The sequence below is a fragment of the Ranitomeya imitator genome, chromosome 6, assembly GCF_032444005.1.
Source record: "Ranitomeya imitator isolate aRanImi1 chromosome 6, aRanImi1.pri, whole genome shotgun sequence".
Classification (NCBI taxonomy): Eukaryota; Metazoa; Chordata; class Amphibia; order Anura; family Dendrobatidae; genus Ranitomeya; species Ranitomeya imitator.
The window spans coordinates 98,394,261-98,407,165 of NC_091287.1; the positions used below are offsets into that span (position 1 = coordinate 98,394,261).

The following is a 12,905-nucleotide window of genomic DNA, read 5'->3' on the forward strand; positions in this document are numbered from 1 at the left end:
CAGGGTCCGGTTAGCGGACCCTGGGGCACTCATCGATCCCTCGTGTCTTCACACATGGGCATTCAATAGAATACAACTATTTTCCCCACTTTATTTGAATGGAAGGGTTGCCTCTTATTCTTTGTATCTATCTGACAAGGTAAGTATTGTCTAATGCCTTGCTATTGCAATACCTGATGCAATTGTGGCAGTTTATGGGTTAAAAACTCCCGCATTTCTCCCTGGTTCATCTGCATGCTGGAGCAGTAATGGTCATCAGTGATGGTAATCTCCTCATTCTCTTCAGCCTCCAGATGACTTTGGTTGAATCGCAGCGATCCTTTCAAAATATCTTTTATCTGAAAATACCAAGATTCTGAATGAGCTGCATCCTGAATTGTCTGCCCAAGTGAGCTTAGTGTTAAAATGTCATTAAATAAGAATACTGAATAATAATTTAATAAGAATATTTAAATAAATAAGATATAGAATGATCAACTGGTGCACCATGGAAATACAACACAAAGTATGTCAGTACTACACGCCATAATCTGTGATCGATGTATTCGTTCCTATCTAGAGGCATCTTTAGGTAAATACTGAATATATTCTTACTGATAAGTCAAATGTGTTGATTTTTATTTTCTTTTAAATCAATTGTTTTCACATTGCACTATATATAACTGGTGTAAATGTAACAAGCTTAAAGAGCATCTAAAATTTTTTATTTAATCTACCGTATCTAAGTTATGAATTTTTGCTATATACTCTATTACCAGTACTTTATTTTGCTTGCTTCCATCTTTAAAACCGAAAGTGCTGGTTTATCTGCCTTATTTATGTTGTCTTAGTAGTTTATTTTAACTGCAGGCCTAGCTTCTCTGCACTCCTCCCCCCATGGTCAGATACCAATTGCAAACACTATCCTCAGGATATGTCGTCAATATCTGATCGATTGGGGTCCGACACCCAGCATCTTCACTGATTAGTTGCCCTTGGTGCTGGTAACCGCCGGCTGGAAATGATATTCAAATCAATAAGAGGCGGATTTACAGTACCGGGCCGCGGCCACCATCAGAAGATGGAGCAGCACTGAAATTGAGCATTTCTGGCCTCTGTCGCCAACACCGAGAACAGCTGATCGGCAGGGGTGCTGGGCGTCAGACCCTGGAAGATAACTCTGCCTCCAGAGATTATTTTAAATAAAAGGTGGAGTTTCCAGTGAGACAAGTAACTAACACAGAACAGGTGATATTACATTTGTGTTCTTGCAAACACATTTTCTGCTTCTCTCTGAGCTCTGTTATATTCCTGCCTTATTGCCGCCCTATCTGCCTGTGAGCTGGAAGCTGAGGCTGACAGGAACCTGCAGATGTGTCAGGTATAATCACACACAGCTCTGCAGTGAGAACCAGAGAGCTAACATAGTAACATAGTAACATAGTTAGTAAGGCCGAAAAAAGACATTTGTCCATCCAGTTCAGCCTATATTCCTCATTTACATAAAGTGATAAAAGATGATTTATCAACAACAAGGTATCTGATATGAGACACACAGGGAGGACTCTCAAAAGGATGAATGGATTGGCAGTGCATATGATCCACCACCGTTCCATTCACATGCTGCCCTTCAGAGCCCTGGTTCTCAGGATCGGTGGTCCTAGCGATTGGGAAATTATCCCCTATCTAATTTTTAGGGAATAACTTTTAAATTTGAGAATACCTCTATAATATTATTAAATTTGTAATACACAACTGTTTGAGGCTATAAGACAAGGCTAGACCCAACACACGATATAGAAAAGATTACACTAAACCTTTATTCACTCACAATTACAATGGTGGCCCACATTAAAATAATCCCTGCTGGTAAGGTGGTCACACAGGAAGACTCAAGGCTGTAAAGCGACCGGGGTTATGAGAGAATAATAATGATCTTATATAATGCTATTAAATGCAGCAATACACACCTGTTTCAGCACTGCTAGAGACACCTGGATTTTGTCTTCTCTTTCCAGCTTTTCTTGTAAGACGACATCCTGAATATGTCCTTTTATAGATGAGACAGAATTGAAACAATCACAATGGAACTTTTATATCCTATCTCCTATCATGCTGCCTTTCTTTAACCAGGTAGCAGCTCACGGAAGTAGTTAAACACTTTATCAGGGTGATAATTACTGATAAAAATACAGAAATCGTAGAAAGGCAATAAATGATAAAACACGTACTGTACACTGTGTGCAGAATTATTAGGTAAGTTGTATTTTAGAGGATTATTTTTATTATTGATCAACAACTATGTTCTCAATCAACCCAAAAGACTCATAAATATCAAAGGTTAATATTTTTGGAAGTTGGAGTGTTTTTTTTTTTTTAGATTTGGCTATCTTAGGAGGATATCTGTTTGTGCAGGTAACTATTACTGTGCAGAATTATTAGCCAATTTAATAAAAACCAAATATATTCCCATCTCACTTGTTTATTTTCACCAGGTAAACCAATATCACTGCACAAAATTTAGATATAAACATTTCTGACATGCAAAAACAAAACCCCCCAAAATTAGTGACCAATATAGCCACCTTTCTTTATGATAACACTCAACAGCCTTCCATCCATAGAATCTGTAAGTTGCTTGATCTGTCTGCAATCAACATTGCGTGCAGCAGCCACCACAGCCTCCCAGACACTATTCCGAGAGGTGGACTGTTTTCCCTCCCTGTAGATCTCACAGCTTTGTATGAAAATCCCTATTTATTATAATTGCCAGACCCGAAATAACAAGCACTTTTCACCTATTGTGTCCCCCCATTTCCTTGTAGATTGTAAGCTTGCGAGCAGGGACCTCACCCCTAATGTCAATGTTTAAATTGTCTTAACTTGTATTGAATTAATTGTCTGTACATGTCCGCGCTTAATTGTAAAGTGCTGCGGAATATGTTGGTGCTATATAAAATTATTATTATTATTATTGAAAGGTTTCTCCCATGTGTGTACTGAGCAAGAGACCTGCAAAGCAAAAATAGTGGCACCGGGAAAGGCCATTCAGGTGTGGTCCCGTACAAGCCTCACCTCTGCCTATGGTCCCCAGCCAGATCTTCAAAATATACCTGGCTATACTATATCACGCTGCCAGACTGATTCATGCTGCCAAGGTTTGTACAGCTTGAATTAAGTGATAGATTCCCTTTTATTTTGGCCTGCTGAAAATGATGCCTAAAATTTAGGAGAAGATTGCTTCTTCGCTATTGCATTGTCAGTATTACATCATCCGTATCACATCATCCCGAAGTGACCAATAGAATCTTTAAAGGGAATCTGTCAGCAGGTTTTTGCTACCTCATCTGAGAGCAGCATAATGTAGGAAAAGAGACCATGATTTCAAAGATGTATCACTTAGTGTACTGGGTGCGGCAGTCCTGACACAAGCAGAGCTTTTAGATGTAGAATGCAGCAGAGCTGAGAAAGCTAGCCCCGCCCACACCAGGCCCTGTATATGCAATGGCTATTAACACTGAGCTGCTTGTCACAGAGGGTGTGGTCAGACTAGTGTAGTCCAGCAAAGATACTCAGAAGTGATATAATCTTCACTATAAGTAAATAACACACAGAGTAATAAAAAACACATCATTCAACTCTGTCTCATACTAGATCTCCTGCTGTCTTCAGATTACATAGGAAAAACATGCTGACAGATTCCCTTTAATACTTTATCAGTGACACAGCATTATTTGTTGGCCTTTTGGATTATTCCTATCAGAATAAATTCAGAGATCTCTCACACTTGCATTGCATAGTGCCTTGTAATTATAATTCGCAATAGTGTTTAGCTATGTTTTGTAAATATAATTATGGCTATGTCTATTTTATGTGTATCTCTGTGTTGGAAGAAATAATGTTAAAATGTAATGATTACATTTCTATGCATTTTCTACAATATGTAGTGGTAAAATGAAAGCTTTTCGAAATAGAAACAAGGATCAAATGAGTTTTTATTGTGATATTTGAACTCAGCACATGAAAATCATTGAGACTTTTCATTTCTGAACCAAAGACTAATATATTGGGAAGACTTTGACCCAGTCCAATCTTTCTGCTGGTCTTGAAGCAGTCATCACCAACAAAGGTTTTTGTACTTAATATTTAATACATTTCTGTAAATGTGTTCAATACTTTTTCCCTCTAATATTTCTCATTATAACACAATTTATGTACATCAATGGTTTGAATTCTTTGCCTGTGTGGATTGGATATGTTGTTACCGACAACTAGTGAGAATTTCTGGTGCCAATAGCACCTTTAGAAATCAATTTACTTAGAAAATTGTGCTGTTCTAAATTTTACATGTTCTATACTTTTTTCGACCCATGTATGTATCAAAATCAGAAGATGACCAGCAGGACCATCAATTCAGAACAGGCAAGCAACCAGGGAGACCCAACTATGCCCATCTTTTTTGTCAGTTAAGGCTGGCCAGAAGTGATCTTCATGGAAGAATTATGGCCAAAAACAATACCTGGAATTGACATGGAAGGCCAAGTGACTTAACGACGCATGAAAACATAGGTACTGGGGGGCAGAAAAATGGCAGCAAGTGTTCTGAACTAATGAGTCCAAATTTTAAATATTTGGCTGTAACAAAAGGCAATTTGTTTGCCAAAGGGCTGGAGCGCGATACAATAATAAGTGTCTGCAAGCAACAGTGAAAAGGAACATAAACCAGCTCACCCGTGATTCCGCAACCAAACCTCGGGAGCACGGACCCGCTCTGTCCAGGCGTGCAAGATCCAAAAAAAGAAAGAACTGTCCAGCTTCACCGAGTCCGTAAAAAAGCGTTTTCTTTGTTCACAAACTTTAAACATGGAGGATACAGACTTCAGCACAACCATATGGGTAAGAATCTCAACGCGTTTCTGGAGACTAGGCTCCCTTAATCATGACAATGTCATGTTTAAAGTTTGTGAATAAAGAAAACGCTTTTTTACGGACTCGGTGAAGCTGGACATTTCTTTCTTTTTAAGCAACAGTGAAGCATGGTGGAGGTTCATGGCAAGTTTATGGCTGCATGTCAGAAAATGGAGTTGGGTATTTAGAGAGCATTAATGGGGTCTTCAATGGTGAGCAGATACGTATACATCATGTAACACCATCGGGGGGCGTCTGCATGGCCCCAGATTTTTTCTGCAGCAGAACAACAACCCAATCATACAGCCAAGGTTCAGAGCAAAGTAGAACAAGTAGTCCAGGAAGTGATGATATGGCCCTCACAGAGGAGAAGGTAAATGGCAGTCACACCAAATATTAATTTAATTTATATTTCACTTTTGTTCATTCACTTTGCATTTTCTTAATTGATAAAACTATACTTCTATTTATGAAAGCATTCTTATGTTGAAGCATTTTTTTCATGCATGCCTAAAACGTGTGCACAATGCTGTATATTGCAGAACTGCATAATTTTGCATTGCCTGGAGAATACCGTATATACTCGAGTATAAGCCGAGATTTTCAGCCCATTTTTTTGGGCTGAAAGTCCCCCTCTCGGCTTATACTCGAGTCATATACCCGGGTGTCGGCAGGGGAGGGGGAGCGGGGGCTGTGTAATCACACTTACCTGCTGCGGCGCGGTCCCTGCAGTCCCTGGCTTCTCCAGCGCTGCAGATTCTTCCTGTACTGAGCGGTCACATGGCACCGCTCATTACAGAAATGAATAGGCGGCTCCACCCCCATAAATGATCGGTGCCATGTGACCCCTCAATTACAGGAAGAAGCTGCAGCGCCGGAGAAGCCAGGGACTGCAGGGACCGCGCCGCAGCAGGTAAGGGGAGCGCAGCGCTATAATTACCTGCTCCTCGCTCCGATGCGGCTCCGTCTGCAGCGTCCTCTAGCAGTGACGCTCAGGTTAGAGGGCGCTGTTACGTAGTCAGTGCGCGCCCTCTGCTGAGCGTCAGTGCTGGAGACGGAGCCGCACGAGGAGCAGGTAATTATTGAAAGCGCTGGCATCCTGAGAAGAGAGGTGAGTATGTGATTTTTTTTTTTATTGCAGCCGCATTCTATATGGCACAGCATTATAAGGAACACCTATGGGGCCATAATCAAAGGTGCAGAGCATATATGGCACAGCATTATAAGGAGCATTTATGGGGCCATAATCAAAGGTGCAGAGCATATATGGCACAGCATTATAAGGGGCATCTATGGGGCCATAATCAAAGGTGCAGAGCATATATGGCACAGCATTATAAGGAGCATCTATGGGGCCATAATCAAAGGTGCAGAGCATATATGGCACAGCATTATAAGGAACATCTATGGGGCCATAATCAAAGGTGCAGAGCATATATGGCACAGCATTATAAGGAGCATCTATGGGGCCATAATCAAAGGTGCAGAGCATATATGGCACAGCATTATAAGGAGCATTTATGGGGCCATAATCAAAGGTGCAGAGCATATATGGCACAGCATTATAAGGAGCATCTATGGGGCCATAATCAAAGGTGCAGAGCATATATGGCACAGCATTATAAGGGGCATCTATGGGGCCATAATCAAAGGTGCAGAGCATATATGGCACAGCATTATAAGGAGCACCTATGGGGCCATAATCAAAGGTGCAGAGCATATATGGCACAGCATTATAAGGAACACCTATGGGGCCATAATCAAAGGTGCAGAGCATATATGGCACAGCATTATAAGGAGCATCTATGGGGCCATAATCAAAGGTACAGAGCATATATGGCACAGCTTTATAAGGGGCATCTATGGGGCCATAATCAAAGGTGCAGAGCATACATGGCACAGCTTTATAAGGAACACCTATGGGGCCATAATCAAAGGTGCAGAGCATATATGGCACAGCATTATAAGGGGCATCTATGGGGCCATAATCAAAGGTGCAGAGCATATATGGCACAGCATTATAAGGAGCATCTATGGGGCCATAATCAAAGGTACAGAGCATATATGGCACAGCTTTATAAGGGGCATCTATGGGGCCATAATCAAAGGTGCAGAGCATACATGGCACAGCTTTATAAGGAACACCTATGGGGCCATAATCAAAGGTGCAGAGCATATATGGCACAGCATTATAAGGAGCATTTATGGGGCCATAATCAAAGGTGCAGAGCATATATGGCACAGCATTATAAGGGGCATCTATGGGGCCATAATCAAAGGTGCAGAGCATATATGGCACAGCATTATAAGGAGCATCTATGGGGCCATAATCAAAGGTGCAGAGCATATATGGCACAGCATTATAAGGAGCATTTATGGGGCCATAATCAAAGGTGCAGAGCATATATGGCACAGCATTATAAGGGGCATCTATGGGGCCATAATCAAAGGTGCAGAGCATATATGGCACAGCATTATAAGGAGCATTTATGGGGCCATAATCAAAGGTGCAGAGCATATATGGCACAGCATTATAAGGAGCATTTATGGGGCCATAATCAAAGGTGCAGAGCATTCTATATAGCACAGTTGTATATGGAGCATCTATGGGGCAATAATGAACGGTATGGAGCATCTATTTTTCTTTTTGAAATTCACCGGTAGCTGCTGCATTTTCTACCCTAGGCTTATACTCGAGTCAATAAGTTTTCCCAGTTTTTTGTGGCAAAATTAGGGGGGTCGGCTTATACTCGGGTCGGCTTATACTCGGGTCGGCTTATACTCGAGTATATACGGTAGTTAAATATAGAGTTACTAATTTTTATCATGGGAATGGAAAAAAAGAGAAAAGGTACAAGATAAAGCATAGGAACAGTTATGTCTATCATAAATATAGTGCATGTGTTCTGAAACACCAGGTATACTACGTAACAGATCATATTAATTCTGTTTCTGTAATGCCGCCATCCATGCATGGTTCCTCCCCGCAGGGACACCGACATGCACACCACCTTCATCGCCCCACTATGTCCTCTGCTCCGGCTCCTGTGTCCCAGGACTTACTCAGTTTACACCAATATTTTGATGCAGGTTGGCATATGGTAAGTCACACTTTTTTACTACTTTGACACTTCTTTTTTAAATGTGGGATGAGGCACGCTTCCCCGGAGCTTTTATTTTAGTAAATCTCACCCATTTTATTTACAGTGGGGGAAATAAGTATTTGATCCCTTGCTGATTTTGTGAGTTTGCCCACTGACAAAGACATGAACAGTCTATAATTTTAAGGATAGGTTAATATTGAGAGATAGAATATCAAATATAAAATCCAGAAAATCACATTGTATAAATTATATACATTTATTTGCATTTTGCAGTGAGAAATGCATATTTGATCCCTCAGACGTTTTTTGTAGCTGATGATGACGATTGCTCACATGTCAGGAGGAATTTTGGTCCACTACTCTTTGCAGATCATCTCTAAATCATTATGATTTTGAGGCTGTCGCTTGGCAACTCAGATCTTCCAACTCCCTCCATAAGTTTTCTATGGGATTAAGGTCTGGAGACCGGCTTGTCCACTCCATGAACTTAAAGTGCTTCTTTTTGAGCCTTGCCTGTATGTTTTGGGTCATTGTCTTGCTGCAAGACTTAGCCACGACCCATTTTTAATGTCCTGGCTGAGGGAAGGAGGTTGTCAATCAGGATTTTACGGTACATGGCTTCATCCATTCTCCCACTGATGCGGTGAAGTAGTCCTGTGCCCTTAGCAGATAAACACCCCCCAAAACATAATGTTTCCACCTCCATGCTTGATAGTGGGGATGGTGCTCTTTGAGTCATAGGCAGCATTTATCTTCCTCCAAAAACAGCGAGCTAATGCCAAATAGCTCAATTTTTGTCTCATCTGACCACACCACCTTCTCCCAGTCACTCACAGAATCTTCCAGGTGTTTATTGGAAAACTTCAGACGGGCCTGCACATGTGCCTTCTTGAGCAGGGGAACCATGCGGGCACTGCAGGATTTTAAACCTTTACGGCGTAATGTGCTACCAATGGTTTTCTTGGTGACTGTGGTCCCAGCTGCCTTGAGATCATTAACAAGTAATCCCCGTGTAGCCTTAGGCTGATCTCTTACCTTCCTGATGATCAAGGATACCCCACGAGGTGAGATTTTGCATGGTGCCCCTGATCAATGTCGATTGACAGTCATTTTGTATTTCTTCCATTTTCTTACTTTTGCACCAACAGTTGTCTCCTTCTCACCCAGTGTCTTTCTTATGGTTTTGTAGCCCATTCCAGCTTTGTGCAAGTCAATGATCATGTCCCTGACATCCGTATAGAGCTCTTTGGTCTTGCCCATGTTGTAGAGGTTAGAGTCTGACTGAATAATTGAGTCTGTGGACAGGAGTCTTTTATAAAGGTGTCTATAAAAGACAGCTGTCTTTAATGCAGATAACGAATTGATTAGGAGCGTCTAACTGGTCTGTAGGAGCCAGAACTCTTAATGGTTGGTTTGGGATCACATACTTATTTCTCACTGCAAAATGCAAATAAATTTATATAATTTATACACTGTGATTTTCTGTATTTTATTTTTAATATTCTATCTCTGAATGTTAAAATTAACCTACCGTTAAAATTATAGACTGTTAATGTCTTTGTCGGTGGGCAAACTCACAAAATAAGCAAAGGATGAAAGACTTATTTCCCCAACTGTATCAGATGTTTCATTAAATGACACAACATAGAAGTAGATGCATTTCTTCTAACAGAAGAATATCTACTGCATATGGCATCAGGAGAAGCACTCTACAGAGTCCTTCAGTATAGACTGGAGGAGACTCAAAAGGCCTAATGCACAAGGCTTTAAACTGAATGTTTAACTCTAATGTTTGTAAATCTTCCATTATTTCCAGAGAGGATTTTAGATTTTAGTACAAACGTGGTGGATAATTTTATTTCACTCATTTCTAATGTTCTGTCCAGACTGAAAAAATTGAAAGTTTATACTGTAAATTACTAAGAATCGCCATTGCTGGGTTTCCATAGCAACAACCATTCTTGCTGTTTCCTTATGCTTATCACCGTACACAGCTGGAGAGAAACGTGCCGCTGACTGCAGGGCCACCTCTTGTAATGTCACCTTGAAGATTGACTTGATGGTTTAAAGGCAAAGGTGGAATCTTATGCAAAGAAAGGCAAATGAATCCTTAGTAGTTAAGGCACAAGGACATTCTGGGCATGCTAGGCTGTGTGATTGCTGGGCTTATTTCTCCATAAAAGAGTCTATTTTTCATATTCTAATGTAGTAGGCAGACGCTGCTGCTCAGCAAGAACGCATACCATAGACAGGCCTATAACTGTATACATGCTAGCTACTGATACAATACTATAATGAATGAAGATGATTTACTCATCATCTCAGAACGTGATTTAATTTTCTCAATACAGAATGGCCTGTGGTGCAATGTGGCGTTGGTGGATGGAAGGACACATGATATCCCAGATGTGCTCAATTGGATTCAGGTCTGAGGAATGGGCAGGCAAGTCCACAGCATCAATGCCTTCATCACGCAGAAACTGCTGGCACCCTTATCCTACAAGAGACCTAGCATTGTCATGCATCAGAAGGAACCCAGGGCCCAGTGCACCTGCATATAGTTTCACAATGGTCTGAGGATCTCATCCCGGGACCTAATGGCAGTCAGGCTACCTCTGGCTAGCACATGGAGGGCTGTGTCTCCCTCCAAAGATATGCCTCCCCACACCATAACTGATCAACTACTAAAACGGTCATACTGGAGGACGTTGCAGGCAGAACTTTTTCTATGCTATCGCCAGACTCTGTCACGTCTGTCATATGTGATCAGTGTGAACCTGCTCTCATCCGAGAAGTGCACAGGGCACCAATATTGAATCTGCCAATCTTGGTGTTCTCTGGCAAACGCCAATCACCTTACACGGTGTTGGTGTGTAAGCATGACACAGACTTGTGGAAGTCGGGCCCTGATACCACCCTCATGGAGTCTGTTGCTGACAGTTTGAGCAGACACATGGATGTTAATGGCTTGCTGGAGGTCATTTTGCATGGCTCTGGCACTGATCCTCCTGTGCTCCTTGCACGTCTTCTGGTGTACTGGCCTGTCTCCTGGTATCCGCTCCGAGCTTTGGACACTGTGCTGACAAACACAGCTACCCTTCTTGCCACAGCTCCCATTGAGGTGCCATCCTGGATGAGTTGCATTACCTAAGCAGCTTCTGTGAGTTGTAGTGTAGACACCAACTCATGCTAATTTTCCTCTAGATGTAAGAGCAATGACAAAATGCAAAAGTGACTAAAACAACAGACAAAAAGGATGAGAAACGAGAAATGGTCTGTGGTCACCACCTGCAGAACCATTCCTTTACAGGGATTGTCTTGCAAATTGCCTGTTATTTCTACCTGTTGTCTGTTCTATTTGTACAACATCAAGAGAAATTGATTCACAATCAGTGTTGCTTCATAACTGGACAGGTTAGAAGTGTGATTGACTTGGAGTTACATTGAGGTGGTTTAAGTGTTCCCTAAGTGTTGTTTTTTAGAGCAGTGTATATTATTACATAATGTTATAATGATTTAAGGACATACAGCAGGTAAAATAAATATTGGACACTAAAAATTTTCTAAGTAAATAGATTTCTAAAGGTAGTACTAATAGGAAATTGTCACCTCATGTCAACAACTACCCATACAAGCCACACCAGCAAAGAAATCAAACCAGAAATGTCCAGAAATCAAGTTATGTGTAATAATGAGAACTGACACAGGGAAAAATTATTGAACACTCTTTACTGCAATGTATTTAATACGTTGTACAAACGCATTTGTTGGTGATGACAGCTTCAAGATACCTGTATGGATAAACTAGTTGCATGCATTGCTCAGTAGTGATTTTGGCCCATTCTTTCACTCAAACACACTTCACTGTTGGTATGGTGTTTTAACATAGTTTGTAATATGGCATCCAAAGAGTTCAATTTTTGTCTCATCTGACCAGACTACATTCTCCATGTATCTCACCGGCTTGTGTAAATGTTGTTGAGCAAACGTTAAAAATGCTTGAACATGCTTTTTTTCACCAAGGTAGTTTTGCATGGTGAGGGTGCATAGAGGCCAATGTTAGTTGAGTGCATAACTTACTGTTTTCTTTGAAACAATTGTACCTGCTGATTACAGGTCTTTATGAGGCTCTCAACAGAAGGTCCTTAGCTCTTTGCCAACTCTTCTGTTAATTCTCTTCATTCATTTGTTGGAAATCTTGTGGGGAGCACCTGGCCATGGCTGGTTTATAATGAAATGATGGTCTTTTCACTTCCAGATTATGGCCACAACGTGCTCAGTGGAAGCTTCAGTAGTAGTGATGAGCGAGTATACTCGTTGCTCGGGTGACCTCCGAGTATTTGTTAGTGTTCGGAGATTTAGTTTTCATCGCTGCAGTTGAATGATTTACGGCTACTAGCCAGCTTGATTACATGTGGGGATTCCCTAGCAACGAGGCAACTCCCACATGTACTCAGCCTGGCTAGTAGCCATAAATCATTCAACAGCGGCGATGAAAACAATCTCCGAACACTAACAAATACTTGGAGGTTACCTGAGCGTGCTCGGGAAAACCCAAGCAATGAGTATACTTACTCATCACTATTCAGTAGTTTAGAATTTCTTCTGTCAATGTCATCAGTATCTTTTGCAACAATAAGGTTGCAAAGGTCTTAAAACAGCTCACTAGTTTTAACCATCATGAGATGTTTATTGTGTGGCATCTTGGTAATAAGACACCTTTTTATATGCCATCAGTTAAACCAGCTATTATTTTTCACTAAGTGGCAGTGTTTTCTAATTTTTGATAGATTTTAGCTGGTGTCATGACTTTCCATGGCTTCTTGCACCTCACTTGCTTTGTGTGTTCAATATTTTTTCCATGTTTAACTTCTAATTATTACACATAACTTAATTTATGGACATCTGTGGTTT

General features: G+C 41.0%; 1 protein-coding gene across 5 annotated transcripts in view; it reads right to left on the reverse strand.

The window, feature by feature from the left end:
- Positions 1–12,905, reverse strand: part of TBC1D5 (TBC1 domain family member 5) — an 811,132-nt gene that overhangs the window by 8,958 nt on the left and 789,269 nt on the right. For all 5 annotated transcript variants that reach the window (XM_069729958.1, XM_069729963.1, XM_069729960.1 and 2 more), the window contains 2 exons: positions 1,950–2,029; positions 174–338 (listed from right to left, as the gene is read on the reverse strand). In XM_069729958.1, the coding sequence (XP_069586059.1) occupies positions 174–338; positions 1,950–2,029 (245 nt within the window). The remainder of the gene's footprint in view (positions 1–173; positions 339–1,949; positions 2,030–12,905) is intronic.